The sequence below is a fragment of the Cibotium barometz genome, chromosome 40, assembly GCF_041138505.1.
Source record: "Cibotium barometz isolate CiBa-2024 chromosome 40, ASM4113850v1, whole genome shotgun sequence".
NCBI classification, from domain to species: domain Eukaryota; kingdom Viridiplantae; phylum Streptophyta; class Polypodiopsida; order Cyatheales; family Cibotiaceae; genus Cibotium; species Cibotium barometz.
In genome coordinates, this window is record NC_141085.1 from 27,840,596 (window position 1) to 27,857,814 (window position 17,219).

The following is a 17,219-nucleotide window of genomic DNA, read 5'->3' on the forward strand; positions in this document are numbered from 1 at the left end:
AATGACGGAAGACAAAACCACAAATGAAACACAAATACAAACACCACCTTTGGTACAAATACAAACACCACCTTTGGTACAAATGGCTGCCGACCAAAAGGTGTGTCCCAAGACAAGCTTTCCTGATCTCCCACATTGGCTAGCATCAAGTTTGTGCTCTTGAAAGAGCAATACATACATACATCCACCTGTAACTGCATTGTGCAGCTGATTTTTGACAATCCACGCGGGAAAAAACCCCCAAGGCCCTGAATGTTCCATGAGACAATCCTCATAAGGACTCAAAGTAGGAATGACAAGATCTCGTGGTCGACGAAGGACCCCCTTTATAGACAGGGATACATCTCGCATGGGTAAGGGAGGGGAAATCTGATGATGAAAACCATACCTCTCTCTCCCACTCCGGGAAAAAGCTACAACTGGTCCTCAAAACTAGAGAGGTACCATGAAAATGCAACTGTGCAGCATCATCCTCAAGGGTGCAATCATCTTGTAATTGTGATGCACCATCCTCTTGCAAGGGATCCAAATCATGTGCTTGCATAGCCTCATCCTCCAAAAAAGGATCCTCATCCTATAAAAGGCAAGAGCGTCATAAGGGTTGGGGTGCTCCTCTAGGGGTGTGGGTAAAGGGGCACATACGGGGTCCGAGGGCACCTGCCATCTCTAACTAGAACCCAACGCTGTGTGGTTTGCTCGGGCATAGGGACAACTAGAGTCTGGGTAGCTAGAGGAGGCATCTGCTAGGTAGGACCACGCCGCCTCCTAGCGTGGCCTCTGGATCTAGGATAATCTCTAGCAATGAGGCTCTTCCGAGACAATAAATCCGACACTAGTCAGGTTTTCCTGCAATCTCCATCCTCTACCGAAAGTGAGAGACGTCAGTCTCCGAAGCATGATATGATCCTCAATAATCAATGCATCAGAAACAAGCACAAAAACCCGGGGTGCACCATCAAAAGTGGCGGTAACAGCCGTGAGCTGAGGCGAGAGAGCCTCGAAGCTAAGAGCTTCCAATAAGACTGAGGAAGAGCAGGGAGCTGTAATGAGACCGCGTTAAGGCGCTAATCCTCCACTACTAGATCAAAGCCCATGTGGCAGTAGGGTGGGGGCAGCAGGGAGAAGCGGGGGCAGTGGGCGGCAGCTGGGCAGAGATGGGATCGCAAACAGGAGGGTTAGCAGCAGCGCGAGCTCAACCAGTCTCCAACCGCTTCCTAGCGTGTGTGTGTGTGTGTGTGTATGTTCCTTTTTTTTTTGTGGGGGGGGGGGGGGGGGGGGGGGGGGGGGGTTGTTAAGAAGCTACAATTCTCACTGCTATCTACTGGTATCCATCCACTAACTCCATTTGTTTGGATTTTTCTGGAGTTCCAACGACATCATACTCGGAATAAAAAGGATTTTTTCTCTTGCAAAAAATTAATAAAAGATTTTAACAACATCCAAACCAAAATAGATACTATTACTATTGATATTTTTTTTCTTTTACTTAAATATTTTGGGGAGATCACTTTCACTAAGGTAAAGTTGCAGGTTTCCTATATGTATATGGAAACCTGAAAATAATATCTAAGGAGTTTTGATAGATATACCATATATATGGAGTTCCATAAAAATGATTAGAGCTATTCCAAATAGGTTTGACTTCCGCAAAGAGATCCAAAACCACCATCCTCCCGGCTGGCACAGAATGTAACAAAGCCTGCAAGAATGCAATAGATTTCTCCAGATATTAAATTATTATACAGAGACCAGGAGGTTGCCATCTGCACGTACGAAGAAAGATATTTCTTTATCACAGTATTATCATATTTTCTCTTCATGCCAAAATGTTGCTCTGGACTTTAAGATCCTAGTGACAACCCCACACCTAATGGATAATTTATGACCAATACTATGCGAACCATGGTCTTTGTCACTCTCTGCCAGGGCCTAAACAGCTGCAAATGGGGGCCCATGACTAATAGTATTTTTCATAAATAGTGATGGAGGGCTATTTGTTTCAGCATTAATTCATTCAGAAAAGAATTCATGTGTACCACAGATAATGTTTTCATACAGGCTAAACAGAAGAGACCACCATGTGTTATAAGATGAAATGAAGTAAAAACTTCCCGGTCCTGCTATTTTCTTGACAAGATTGCCAAAAGTACCTTCTGTAAGCTCATCTACTCTAATTAAGATTTAAAATATGTAAAATTCTGGCCTTTCTACTCGAGTTCCTGCCAAAAACATTAAAGCTTAAATAATCAAAGGAAGCATTATTAACTTATTTTAAAAGAAGGATCCTCCTTTACAAACAATCCTATGACAACAAATCTTCTCTTTCAATTATATCAAGGATATCTTATCAACATAGAACCTTGCATCTACACCTCTTCATATCCTGCTAATTTCCTAATGTCTGGAAACATGACATATTCTAGCATCCTTCCGCAATTTTAAAGAGGTGAGCATCTTAGGAATTACAGATGATCCCAAATTTGTGCAGCTCTACAAAAACACACTATCTGCCCACAAAATACAGTGGCCTACAAGTATCCAATACCCCATCACCTCACTTTTCTTTTATAAATGGGACATGCCTCGCACATAATTACAACCACCACCCCCACCACATCAATTTGCTTTTAGAAATGGGACAAGTCAAAGTTGCAATCTTGGAGAGGTGAAAGAGATGAAGCTCTAATTGTTGTCCGTGCCATAAATTCAATGAAGAGACTTGATGCTTGCAAGAACACAAATTCCATGATAGCAAGATAGATTGTGTAATATCGCAGGATTGAGCACTTCTGAAACACTACGCGTTTTAAAACACTTAATCACTTAAACACTAGACACACACAACACAAGATTGCAGTTTTGAAACACTACGTGCATTAAAACACTTAATCACTTAAACACTAGACACAACACATCACAAGATTGCCCAGTTGTAAACTGAAAATACACCTGCAATGAGCCGGAACGGCTGGCCCCTCCCTCAAATAAGTTTTATTATCTTGGGAGAAAAGACGACAAACTTCACATGCTTCCAAAGCCAGATGTCCATGCACAATGCAATGAAAGCAATATCAAATAAGTGTTGTCGTTCATGAACTTCAACCACCAGTGCCTACACTCTCTCTCCCTTCTGGCCACGCATCAACAAGCATGGACCAGCCCCTAGAGCAATAGGACCAAGATATGCAGTATAAAGTGAATAAGTGACTAGTTCCTCATAACCCCGTAGCATTCACAGGAGTTTACCAAGCCAAACAAAGGAAACTCACACCCATGCAATAGTACCGTGTTCAAGTCAAGAGCTTACCTTAGCCTTGCCAAAGCTTGTGTCATTGGGTTTTGCCTTTAGAGCTGCCAACACAACTTCCCTATGTGGATGCGCTAGCTCATCCATCATGTGGTCACACATGAATGCTCCTTGCGACCACATGCAATAGTACCGTGTTCAAGTCAAGAGCTTACCTTAGCCTTGCCAAAGCTTGTGTCATTGGGTCTTGCCTTTAGAGCTGCCAACACAACTTCCCTATGTGGATGCACTAGCTCATCCATCATGTGGTCACACATGAATGCTCCTTGCGACCACATGCTCCTTGCCAATGCGGTGAAGGGAGAGCTCTCTATGCTTGGATGGAGGCAACAAGAGATGATCCCTCATCGTGGTTCTCTCACAAAAGGCAAGGGACCAAGGGGGAGCTAATACAAGCAAAAAACCTTACAACCAATCCTATCTAGCAAGCATCCATCAAACATGAGGGAAAAGAAGAGCTCACAAGTAAACTATTGCAAGGGAATGATTGTGTATTGCTTATTGTCAAAAATACTTACATACAAGTGACTAATTTTCACACTAGGCCGGCCAAACTTAAAAATGGTGTGGCCTCGATTACTAGTCTAAACAAGTTTGTACAGGAGCTTCGAAGTCCTTATGACTTTTTCAATTTGACATTAAGCACAAGGTAAGGCACCTCTATATGTTCCAACGCCATCTTACAAAAGATAAGTGCTTGTTCGAGCGGGTAAGATGGCAAAGCGCCTTACGATAGGTTGGGTGGATAAAACCATGTTAACATAGGGAGTGATTTGTACACGAAATCCTTAAAATTTTCCAATTGAACATTAAGGCACAAGGTAAGGTTGCTTTATATGCTCCTGCGCCATCTTCCAAAGGATAAGTGCCCGTTCAAGCAGGTAAGATGACAAAGCGCCTTACGATAGGTCGGGCGGGTAAAACCATGTTAACCTACGGAGCGATTAACATACCCCCCTTCCTAATGGCCACAACGTCCTCACATTACCTAAGTCGGTGTTGAAGCTGCTACTTGGATGGAAAGGTGTGGATGGTCCAAGATATGCCATGAAGTTGGCATGCCAAATTAAATGATATGATTCGAGAATGGTCCACAGCCAAATGCAGGGTAAAGATACAACTATGATAGGGAGTATGGCATCACTCAAGCCCTCACAATGACATAACTAGCTTCAAGCTTCAAGCTTCACTATGTCCTTACACACTAGAGTTAGGAGTGGTGTACAATGTGTGTAATCTCCCTCTTTACAAGGAATGGAGGGGGCTCTATTTATAGGTTTGAGAAGCCCCAATTAGGATTAAGCCTAATCAATCTTATTATGAAAAATCATAGATTATGGATTTTTTATTTTGAAATGAGAGTGGGCCTCTTCTTATCCCTTGAGTCAAATGGATGTGGGCTCAAGGTGAGAGAATTATTGAAGATGAGAGGAGAGTGTGATGTAGAGGTTTGAGCAGATAACTTGTAGTAAAATGCCTACTCCAAAAGTAGTAGAGTGGGTGCTTATTTACAAATGTTAGTGGTTAGTAGTTAGTAATCACTATAAAAGGTTAGTAATACAATGTACAAAATGAGTGAGAGGAGTAAAGATTTGGAAAGATCCTTTGTGTGGTTGAAAGCTCGAAGAAGCTTGGATTCTCCCATGTGTAGATCTTTAAGTTAACCACCGATCTCCTTCTTGCATTTGACGCCACAAAAGTTGATTGAGGTGAAGAACATGGGAGTTTTTGTAGATGGAAACCCCATATTTGCAGAGGTTAATATGATACATTCATGCTGAATTTTTATGTATTTTTTGAGATTGGAAAAATAATTTAGTAATATGGGAGTAGTAGGGAGAGAAATGGAGATGAGGTATGGGTGTAGAGTAGATATGAGAGCAAATGGAGGGGGAAGGAGAGGGCAAAGATGGAGAGAGTGAGAGAGGACATGAAGTTTGCACGTTTGATGGAGTGAGAAAGGAATGAGTAAGTGTGTAGGTGATGAATGTGTAAGGGAGGTGAGAAGAGACTAGGTGTACCTTGCCAAAAAGTGGGCAGACTGGGATCCAATAAAAAATTCATATCTCACCGCCATTAGCTCCAAAAATTCTCAAAAAAATTGAGCATATTCTTGAGCTACCGAGCTAACTTTTGTCTTTTGATGACCAGTCCAAATTCGGAGTGGAGGCGGGCGCAAAAAATTCAGCAGAATCATGTATTTTCTGAATTTTTAAAATCTTTGTGTGGGTCCCCATTGGTGGAATTTCTTGATAGCTCCAAGAGTGAGCCCCCCAATACATCATACCCTGACCTTAGAGACTCAAGTGTATGTGGACACTTGCATGGAGGAGATTTTTTCCATTTTATAAAGGATTTACATAATAAGAAAAAACAAGCTAGTATTTAACTAGTCAACATATCATGACAATATGGTTATTATGATAGGAAAATAAAATAAACAAAGAGATCTAATTGTGAATAAAATATACAAAAATAATTGATATATGAAAAAGTATTTAATGAAAATATATAAAATATTTAATAGTAAAAAATATATACAAAAATACTAAACTATGGAAGTCAAAAGGGAGGGAGACCCTCATTATTTTAGGGTAGATGAGAGAATAAAAGATGAAATAGTCTAAGGGAAAAAGTGATTTGGGTAGTAGGCTTTCTACATGGTGTGGGTGGAAATGTGAGAGCATAGGAGTTACTTATGCATGGTGAAGTTGAAGCATATGTACAATGATGGTCCAAAAGTATTATGAAGAAATAATAATAATAAATAAAATATACTTAGGTTTTGTAATACACACACCTAATGAAGTATTTACATATTTGAGAAAATAGAGACCCCCATATTTAGGCTCTTATATGAAATGAAATATTTACACAAAATGGGCCGTAATAATTTTATTTATTTTTGATGAGTAGCTAGCAAAAACTTTTTTTTTTATAATATAAAAAATATATAGAAGATATGGATAAAGTCCCTAACGCACACACACCTATTTACAGTGAAAAGGTATTTATGACAAAGAGTTTATGTATTTTCCTTGGCCGAGGTAGCTCCCTGTGGCAATGTGGATAGCCGAAAAAATGGCTATCAATATTTAACCGCCGTCGCATTAAAAGGGCATCATTGGTCGGTGCTCTCCATCGGAGAAGATAAAATGTGGGCTATAAATCCAATCACCTCCCCTAGACGGAACACACCTCCTAATCTGCTGGTAGAAGAAAGTCCTTCCAAGGCTCAGTGCCAAGAAGAAATCCTCTAAGTACCAGCTTACAAAGTAAATCCTTACACTACACCTCTAGGTCAATGATGTTCAATCCTCCCTCTTGCTTCGGCCTAATAATGGTATCCCAAGACACTCTTGCCAAACACACACACACACTTGTCACTCTCTCTCACACACACTCTGACAGTTGTATTAGGCCACTATTTCCTCTTTGGCCACATGTTATAGCTAGTTGTTTTTCAGTTCATGCTTTTCATTTTCTACTCATGACATTTGGATTCCTTTAATTTTGGATGTATTGGTACTTTAGTCTCATAGGCCACTTTGGCCTCTTGTAGACGTTCATATATCTTTCTTTCTTTCTCCCTCTCTCATACACACCCTCTCTCTCCCCCCCTCCCTCAAGGCTCATACATACACACTCTACTCTCTCTCTCTCTCTCAACTTTCACTATATATCTATATATCACACTATATATATATATATATATATATATATATATATATATATAAAACAGACGCCTCTAACATCTCTAAAAAATACACAGTCTTTTTGGGGTGTGTACCATACCCGCCTCGTACAAAACGGCTCTGACGCCTCTAACAACCCTAGACCTCCCTATCCATGCAAGAGACCCCTCTGAGCCACTCCTACGAGAAACCCATCCATGCCATCGTGGCTTCCACGAAGTCCCAATCCACTTTGTCGTAAGCTTTTTCAAAGTCTAACAAAAGAATGGCAAGGAGTTGTTGTGGCTAGATTTAGCCCACTCCACAACTTCCCCAATTGCAAAGATGTTATCAAAAATACTCCTTCCCTAGAGGAAACCATTCTGTGTATCATCAATAACTCTCGAAAGAACAGGTCGAAGCCTCATACTCAGTGCCTTCACTAAGATTTTGTAAGCGGACCCAAGCAGAGTTATGGATCTCCATTGTCTGATATTGGTCTTGTCCTTTCAGGACAAAGTGGATAAGACCCTCCTTGATAAAACGGTGATTCATACCAATACACTACATCTTTTGCAGAGCAGTAGTAACATCATCACCAATGTAATCTCCAAACCACAAAAAGAAGGATGGAGAGAGACCATCATCCCCTGGGCATTTGCCTTTCCAGAGGGCGTGCAAAGCATGTCTTAGCTCATCCTTCGAAAAGAAGCCATCCAAAGAGAGGCACACATCATCTGTAATAAGATTGGGCATGCGCTCCTAGACGTTCTGTTGTGCATCATCTATATCTAAAGAGTGGACCTTTGCAGAGAGAGCAAAGTCTGATAACAATTCCGTGCATTACTCCTCACCTTATTTGGATTGGTATGAAATTCTCCCTAAGAATCCTGCAAGCATCTCAAAATGTCTGTATTGTGCATACGTTCATGTGTTGAGAAAAAAAGTTTGTTGCATCTGCCACCCATCTGTGTCCAAAATGCCTGATTAGCATGAAATGTAAACTCAGCCCGTCTATCCATGGCCATCTGTAACTCAGCTCTAACAATGGACAATAGGTCTAGGATTCAAGAGAACGCAGGACGCTTCTCGTGTTCACCAACTTGCATCTGATAGCTCACTCCTTGCCCAGAGTCTCTTCTTTCCTGGCCAAGGCAACAAAATGATAGTGTTGACTAGCCATCTCTAGGGCCAAAGCAAGCCTCTCTAGGGGGTCCACATGATCACAAAGCCTCCAAATCGCTCTAGCTTCCAAGGAAGTCTCTGCATCCTGATAGAGAGTCTAGGATGCGGGCACGGGGTACACCCTTTGGCTCCCAAGTTCCCTGATGCAAATGCCAACCAGGCAATGATTTGATTTGGTAATACCTGGAAAGATGGCAAAAGAGTGTCCTCTATCCACGCCCCAATCATACACATAAAATATGTCCAACCGTGCAAAGATCCATCCATCCCCGCTTGTACAATGTGAGAAGAGTCCGGAGCTGAGATCAAACATGGTGTGTAGGAACATATAATGTATATAGCATGGCTCGAAATGGATTCTTGATGATAAAAAAAACATGTGGCAACCAAGTGGATATGCACAATCATCGACGGAAAAAGAAAGAGAATGGGCAAGCGAGGAAGAAGGGCAGCGCAATTTTTCTAGAAGAAGAGAGACGGCAACGAGTTTTTCTTTTTTATATAGGGGGAGAGGTTAGTATTACAGTTTTCTGAGGTTTTGGCTACAGAGGTTGAGCTGCAGGTTTGCAAGCTTGCAGGTCTAGGATCTTGCAATGTTTAGATGCTACAGAATCGAAGACGTAGCAATGTTGTCAGCAAGTTTGGGCAAAGTCAGAGCAGAGGTTGCCCAGAGGACACACAGAGTTTGCTAGGATGTGATTGCCCTAGGTTCTCTGTAGACAACTCTGTTAGATACATGGCTTTACTCAACATCTACTCAGCTGCATGTGCCTTTTGAAGAAGAATGTTTGGTTTTATGTGTTTGAAGAAGAAGGTTGCAGATGAGGCCGCAGTTTCAATAAAGATTGTACCTGAGTAGATGAGGATGCATGTTTGAACACTTTTTTCTTGAATACACCTGTGGAGGTTCACTTTCTTTCTCTGTTTTCTTCTATTTTCTTTAAGTCCCAAGTCTCAAGGATGTTGAGACTGTCTGGTTTTGTTTCAATGAAGAATAGGGTGTGTGGAGTTTGAGTTCTGTGTGAATTGATAAGATTTTGTACTATGGTGCTATACTTGTGCCATTTTGATTGAGATTATGGGAGGGGAACACTTGTGAGTGCAAATCTATAGACTATTGTGTCAAAACTGAGTCAGTCACCTTCAGTTGAGAGGCTACAAAATCAGTTAAACATTAGATCTTATCAGCTGTGTGTGTAGAAGGTGAGAACTAGTCTTTTTGGGATGAGAGGAACCTATGTGGGGTTTCGTTTGACAGTCAAAGGACTGTCAACTGTCAGCAAGTCTGAATTCATGCTGTAAGATGGTTCAGGTATCAGTTCACGATCAGCTATTGTCAATTTTGAGTCCGTTAAGTTGAATCTTGCTAGGATCTGTGGAGTTTGAGGGCCTGTGTGTGCCAGAGGACACTGTGGTGGAGTTATCTAATTCAGCTCAGTCAGATCTATATCAGATTTGAGTCAGCAGGAGTCAGTAGAATGTCAACAGAGAGCAACTGATTGGTTTAGAGAGCTTCTGAGGGTAAGAACTTGAGGTTAGTTGATGTTGAAGGAAGATTGAAGAGCCTAGATGGCATTTATGTAACTGGGGACAAGAGGAAGATTTCTGAGTCAGCTCTATCAAATCTAAGTCAGCAGAGTGTCAGCAGAGAGATATTGACTCATTCAGAGAGGTTCTGAGGGTACAAACTTGAGATTAGTTGATGTTGGAGGATTATAGAAGAGCCGAGAGGACACGTTTTGGATTGGGGTCAGCGTCAGCCTTCCGAATCAGTTTACAATCAATTGTGTGTCAACTAGGGAGTATTCAAGTCAGTAGGCTGTCAGCTGTGGTTAGTTGACGCTTTTAGGTCAAAGATGAGACGGGTTGGAGCCTCGGAGGTCATATCTGACTTGGGAGGACAGCTGGAGGAGTCAGTTGGGTCAAATTGGGGAGTGTTGAGGTGTCTGATTGTGTCAGTTGAAGGGTTGAGGATAGGTGAAGGGTTGATTGGTGTTTGAGCTAGGATCTTATCGTTCCGTATTTTTTATCCCTTTACATTTTCTTCTTGTGTGTCTGTTGGTGGTGTTATAGAGGCCATCACCCAGCAACCTCACATGCTTTGGTGCCCCCACTGAGGATCAGAAGGTTCTTGTTAGGGCTTTGGTCAACAGGTTGGAATCCACTTGCGGATCAACTCAGGACCAATGGCTGGATTTGGATATGAAGTGTTTAGAGGTGAGAAGGGTGAGGATGTCACTCAGTTTTTGAGGAGGATTGAATTGGTGGCTTTGGGTAATAACAGAGATGATGATGCCTACAAGTTGAGGATGGCGGATTTATTATTAGAAGATGCAACAAGGGAGTGGTTTAAGTATGAGGCCACGGATGCTAAAAGACGAAGCTAGGACAGGTTGAAGGAAGCCCTAAAGAGACGATATGAAAGCTGACAGCACAGAGGACTTGTGGAGGTTGAATCAGGGAGAAGATGAAGAAATGTCAGTTTTTGTTGGCAGGTTTGAAGCTATTTGAATTTTGGAGAAAGATTCTGAAAGCTTTGGGAGAGAATCAGGTGGCATCTGATTTTCTAAAAAAAGACAGGTTCATTGGTGTTGCATGAGAGCATCAGGGTGAGAGTGGAGCTGAAAGATCCTAACACATATGATAAGGCAGTGAGGATGGCAACTGAGTAGTAGAGGAAGAGACTGAGGAAGCGGGAGCTGACAAGGGAGGAAAGAGAGGCAAACAAGCTTGTGGTTCCTATGGACGTGCATTTGAAGAGATGAATTGGTATGGAGATTCCAAGAGTTATGGAACCATGTAAGGGGCAGAATGGTCTGCATCAAGAGGTACAGAAGCTGACTGATCAACTAGGGAATCTGAATATTGTTGTGCTGGGATTCTTGGAGTTGGTTGGAATCAAGCCGAGCCAATTTGAAAACGTGAATATGACTAGAACTATTATAGGAGTGACAGAGTCTTCTAATGGATCAAATGAGGAAGTAGATTTGGATCAGAGTCTGCTAGAGTCAGTAATGGGAGATGCATGCATTGATGCTCGTGGAGTCTTTGGGGTGACTATTGATATGCTTACAGAGGAAGCAGATGCAAGTTTGAAGGATGCTAGCCATATTTCAAAAAGGGATCTGGAGGAAGGTGATATTGTGAAGCAAACACCTGAGTGTGTACTAGAGGTGACAAGGGATTCCGTGGATGTTGTGGATGCTGAATGCGATCAAGCTCAGCTCCGTATTTTGCTGATACTTTTCTGGATGATATTGATGTTACCTGTTTTGAAGTGGATGGTGAGAGTGTTGCTGTAGATGATGCCAAGTCCTTAGATCTGAGCCATGTGGGTATCCAGCTAGATGGTTGTGCTATGTTTAGCTATGGCCTGCGTGATGCAAAACATTTGAAGAATATGCAGAGTTTGGATGATGTGAAGAGTTAGAATGGTGATGATTTTTATGTAGATGCTGTTTTGCAGGGAGAAGAATGCTATGAAAAGATTTATGACTTGGTGTTGGAAGATAATCATCTTTTTTATGTGAATGTTTTTGGTGATATACCTGAGAATGGTCTGGATGGAAAGCTCTTTGATGGTAAGGATGTGTTTGGGAAAGGAGAGAATGCTTTACAAAGGCAGGGTATAGGTGAATGTGCTTTATGGTTGCATAATAAAGTTTTTTTATGAGGGCCTGATAAAGGCACACAGAGTTGAACAGAATTCTAAATTTTACGGTGAGTCAAGGATGTTTATGAATGGAGGGAATGGAAAAAGGAGTGACAGGAGGTCTGGTTGGATTGTGCCATTTCATAGAGGCAGAGCATTGATGTTGTTTGCAAATTCTTTGCAGGTGTTTGATACAGGACTATCAGGAGGTCTAGTTGGATTGTGCCATTTGATAGTGGCAGAGCATTGATGTTGTTTGCAGGTTTTTGATCTAGGAGGGAGGGAAAGTTCTGTCGGATAGCCATGGGGGGAGATGTTGTATCTATTTGATCCAGGAGGTTGTTAGTTTGTATCTCAGAAATTAAGGACCTTGCGTTTGTGATTTGGAGATATCTTTGACGTCAGAGTGAATGGTTACAAGTTTACATAGAATGTTGCATTACTGATGGTTGTGAAGGAGAAGATGCTGGATGGCTGTTCTTGGAGTTGCATGAAAGTGTTTTTGAAAGAAGAGTTATTTAGAGCACAAAGAATAGGGTAAAACACTTAAAAAGTGTTTCACTAAGGGGTTGAGGCAATATGTAAGAGGAGTCCGCAGCTGATATCAAACATGGTGTATAGGAACATATAATGTATATACGATGGTGTGAAATGGATCCTTGACGATAAAAACGACATGTGGCAATTTTTTCTAGAAGAAGAGAGACGGTAATAAGTTTTTTTTTTTAGAAGAGAGGTTACTTTTACTGTTTTTTGAGGTTTTGGCTACAGAGGTTGAGCTGCAGGTTTGTAAGCTTGCAGGTCTCGGATCCTGCAATGTTTAGATGCTACAAAATCGAAGACATAGCAATGTTGTCAATGGGTTTGGGCAAAGTCAGAGCAGAGGTTGTCCAAGGAGACAAAGAGTTTGCTAGGATGTGGTTGCCCTAGGTTCTCTATAGACAACTCTGTTAGACACATGGCTATACTCAATATCTACTCAACTACATGTGCCTTTTGAAGAAGAATGTTTGGTTTTATGTGTTTTTGAAGAACACTGCAGTTGAGGCTGCAGTTTCAATAATAATTGTACCTGAGAAGATGGGGATGCATGTTTGAAGGGTTTTTCTTGAATACACTTGTGGAGGTTCACTTTCTTTTCTTCTATTTTCTTTGAGCCCCAAGTCTCAGGGATGTTGAGAATGTCTGGTTTTGTTTCAATGAAGAATAGGGTGTGTGGAGTTTGAGTTTTGTGTGAATTGATAAGATTTTGTGCTATGGTGCTATACTTGTGCTAGGGTGCTATACTTGTGCTGTTTTGATTGAGATTATGGGAGGGGAACACTTGTGAGTGCAAATGTATAGATTGTTGTGTTAGAACTGAGTCAATCACCTTCAGTTGAGAGGCTACAGAGTCAGACTGAGTCCGTTAAACATCAGATAATATCACTGTCTGTGTAGAAGGTGAGAACTAGTCTTTCTGGGATGAGAGGAATCTATTTGGGGTTTGGTCTGACAGTCAGAGGACTGTCAGCAGTTAGCAAGTCTGAATTTGTGCTGTAGGATGGTTCAAGTATCAGCTCAGGTTCAGCTGCTGTCAGTTTTGAGTCCGTTAAGTTGAATCTTGCTAGGATCTATGAAGTTTGAGGGTTTGTGTGTGTCAGAGGACACTATGGTGGAGTTATTTGATTCAGCTCAGTGAGATCTGAGTCAGCAATAGTTAGCAGAGTGTCAGCAGAGAGCAGCTGACTAGTTCAGAGAGGTTCTGAGGGTAAGAACGTGAGGTTAGTTGACGTCGGAGGATTATAGGAGAGCCTGGAGGACTCGTTTCGGACTCTGGTCATCGTCAGCCTTCCGGATCACCATAGGTTCTATGCTTCAAACCACCCCCAAGCCAGCGGCTAAGTTTTGACCCCCACACATCCATGCTAGTCCTTTAGCATGGCGATCTATGCTATGCCACACTCGTAGCCGGGGTCTTGGTCGAACTCTGACCAATAGTGAGGTTATGACAACAATAGCCCATGTTTCACTTATATAGTTCCCACTGCTGCGATAAATAACTAAATTGTTATAAATAGATAGTACACATGGATTTATTAATAATAACCTTAGCCGCCCATGTTAGCCTACTTTCTCCTAATCCCAAGGCTCCCCTAACCCTACCAGATTAGGCAACTAATCCCAAGGATTACCACCTGTCTACAGCCCACAAGCGAGGTCTGAATACAGATTCACATGCATGGTTCACGGGAGGGTGTCCCATAAACTACACATACAGATCTTGCAAGCAATAAAGAAGTTCACACGAAAAACAGTTTCCAGGCATGCACACATGTATACAATGTACCATTGTCATGGGCAATCTTCATTCATGAAGTTCGTAAAGTTTGCACGTGCTCTCGCACGCGGACAAAAGTCACTTAGGCCCATCAGAAAACCCTGTCATCCAGGATCCAGGCAAGGATCTTCACCACTGGCCTACAACGTCTTCATCTCCTTTTTTCTGTTAACCATTTCACCCCTCTTTCTGTCTTCTTCCCAGCCCATTTCTCCTTTTGTTCCTGGCTTCTTTTGCGCTCTTCTTTCACCAGGCGCTGTTCTTTCACCACTTGGTCAGTAACTTCCGGCTTCACTCCTATGGAGGGACTCCATAGCAGCCACTCTATCCACTCTCACCAAGGCTGCCCTGAAATGTCTTTTTCTAGAAGCAGACCTCTAGCTTGTCTCTAGCTCAGTAGAATCCACGAGCTTGATCTGCAACTGTCAGCAACAAACCAGCCCCAGGTCGGATCCCAAGATCTCCTGCAAGCCACCCTCGTCGGCAACAAGCAAGGGTGCATCATCGACATCCAGTTCCTCGGCAACAGGTTCAACTCAGGCGCCCTCACGGACAAGATCATGTTGTTAAGTCCCATTGTGGTATGGGACACCCATGTGTACTCTGCCAGGTGGAGGCACGGCTTTTCTCCAGGTTCACAACCACTGGCGAGCGGAACTAGCTTTCCCGTCACAGTTTTCTTCCTCAGCCTTCCCAAGGAATACTTATACCTTCTCCAGTGATTACGCAATCCTGAGGCTAGGTTTTAGAGCCCCTCCAATGTGGTGCCATCATTGCAAGGGCAACAGGACTCCCCACTATTTGAGTACTCATCGCTTCACCTGCCACCTCTCAGGATGGCTCCCACTTCCTACAGTGGATTCAGGGCTTTAGGTCTACATAGGCAGTGATTTGTTGGTCCGAAAATGGGCCACTTAGCTCACTCCTGCAGTTGCTGTAGCTCTGGTGAGGGGCAGACTGCGCGAACTTCCAATGGCACCACCAGAGCTTTGGTAGCCCGTGCAACCCAATGGCGCATGCGGCCCACCCACAACACCCCCCCCCCCTCTTTCCTCCTCCTCAATAAAGCCTTTTTCGTAGAGCCCCTTCCAGCCAGGAGGCACCCCCAGAAGGAGCAGCAACAACGGCGCAAGTGGCAAAGTTCCCAATTGTTGCCACACCCCCTGTGGTGGGTACCATTTCCCAGAGGTTGCACCCGAGGAAAGGATTTCTAGGAAGAACCATCATGAGCATTTGTCAGAGGTTATTCCTGCAGAGCCGGCAGCTGATCTTGTGCAACCCCCCCCCCCCCCCCCCTCAACCAACCAACCAACCAATGCGGCCCCATCCTCATCCTCCTCCCACAGCCTCTCATCCCTCAAGCTCCGACTCCTGTGTAGGCAGCTCTCACTTCCGCAGCTCCAACTTCCTCAGCGCCATCTTGTCCAGCCCCTCCTCCACCTGACCACGCACTCCATCCTCCAGCAGCAACAAACCCCCTCATCCTGTTGAGTGCAGCTCCTAGAGGTTCTCAGACCCGGTAGAAACAATCATTGCCTCCTCCCCAGTCTCAGTCCTGACCCCCAAGACTACTTATAACCCTTGACTCATAGGGCATGGGTGGGACTACTGCTCTGGGTGTCTCCTGCTGACCACTAGGTCATTTGCAGAGGTGGTGGCTTCTCTATGACTTTGTGTTGTCCTGCACCACTGCTTTCCTATCCTCATCAATGTATGTGCAGCAGTGTTTTCCTCCCCCGCCATCTCTCCCCCTCGCCTTCTCCTCCCCCGCCTCCTTCCTCGCTTCCTCCCCCGCCATCTCTTCCCCCCCCGCCTCCTTCCTCGCTTCCTCCCCCGCCTTCTCCTCCGCTTTGCGGCTCTTCCCCCCGCCTTCTCCCTCACCTCCCCCCTCCGTCTCGTCCCTCCTCCCACCGCTAGCTCCCCCACCTTAGCTCCCCCATCCCCCCCCCCCCCCCCCCCCCACTCCGCCCCCGCTATCCTCTCACCTTCCGCCTCTCCGTTTCCTCGTAGGGCTGTGTCCCTCCCGTTGGTGACCCCGGTCTCTAGCCTTTTCCCTCTGGAGGACTCCATGGAAGCCGCTCCGACTACCCCGGCCGATTCCGGTCTCCGTCTGGAGTTCACAGCTGCAGATCATCAGTTGTTTGTTTCCACAGTATCCGCTCTTGAGGCCTCCTCCTTGGTCTGCAAGATAGTGGGTAGCTGTCCGATGCGGAGAGAGCTTCGCGACCTTCTGCAAGGCAGCCTCGTTGGCGTGCCTGCCAACATCGTCAGCGTTGATTTTTTGGGACGTGGCTACTACCAGGTGGATTTCGAGTCCCCCCAGGCAGCTCAGACGGTGCTGGCTCGGAGCCCCATTGCCCTCCGCTCATCCCGGGCGTTCCTGGCACGATGGACTCACAGTTTCGACCCCGCTTCTGACCCACTAGCAGGCGCGACAGGTTTCCCCATCACTATCTGCTTTCCTGGACTCCGCAGGGAGTACTTGCCCCTCTTGTCATCCATTGGCAAGGCGTTCGGGCAGGTGGTGGAGACGCCTCAGACAGCGGCTTCAGTGATAGCTCGAGCAGCAGGACTCCCGGCCATTCGTGTTGTGGTTCCGTCACCGGAGTCCCTCCCGAAGACGATCCTCCTCCCTTGTCTTTCTGGAGGACATCTGATACAGCAAGCGGAGTATTCGGCCTCCCCGGCCAGTGCTACATCTGTCGGGAGATGGGCCACCTCGCACGCGCCTGTCCCCGCAAGGGGGTTCATCCTTCACGCTCTGCCGCCTCTGGACCCCCTTCAGGAGGCCCGAGGGGTGACCATCCACCTCAGAGACCGGACATCCCTGGCTCGTCTCAGCAGGCGCCATCATCTGACGAGCAGACCCCGGCGGAGGATGCCGCGCAGACCCAGGAGGCTGGCGGATGGCAGGAGGTTCGCCGGCGGAAACGCCCGGCCCGCAGGGACCGTCTCGCAGACACCAGCAGGCAGCACAGGCTGGCGGACAGGCGACTCCGGCTGGCGTCCAGGCACCTACCCGCACCTATGCTCCAGTCAGGGATAGGCAACCAGCAGGTCCCACCCCGATGGAGGAGGTTT

At 44.7% G+C, this 17,219-nt stretch overlaps 1 protein-coding gene across 2 annotated transcripts in view; it reads right to left on the reverse strand.

The window, feature by feature from the left end:
* Nucleotides 1-17,219, reverse strand: part of CYL1 (alpha-N-acetylglucosaminidase family / NAGLU family) — a 249,790-nt gene that overhangs the window by 109,869 nt on the left and 122,702 nt on the right. For both annotated transcript variants that reach the window (XR_015262844.1, XM_086779467.1), the window contains exon 12: nt 1,590-1,699. Coding sequence is in view for 1 of the 2 variants with exons in the window: in XM_086779467.1 (XP_086635593.1) it covers nt 1,590-1,699 (110 nt within the window). In the remaining variant the exon portion in view is untranslated. The remainder of the gene's footprint in view (nt 1-1,589; nt 1,700-17,219) is intronic.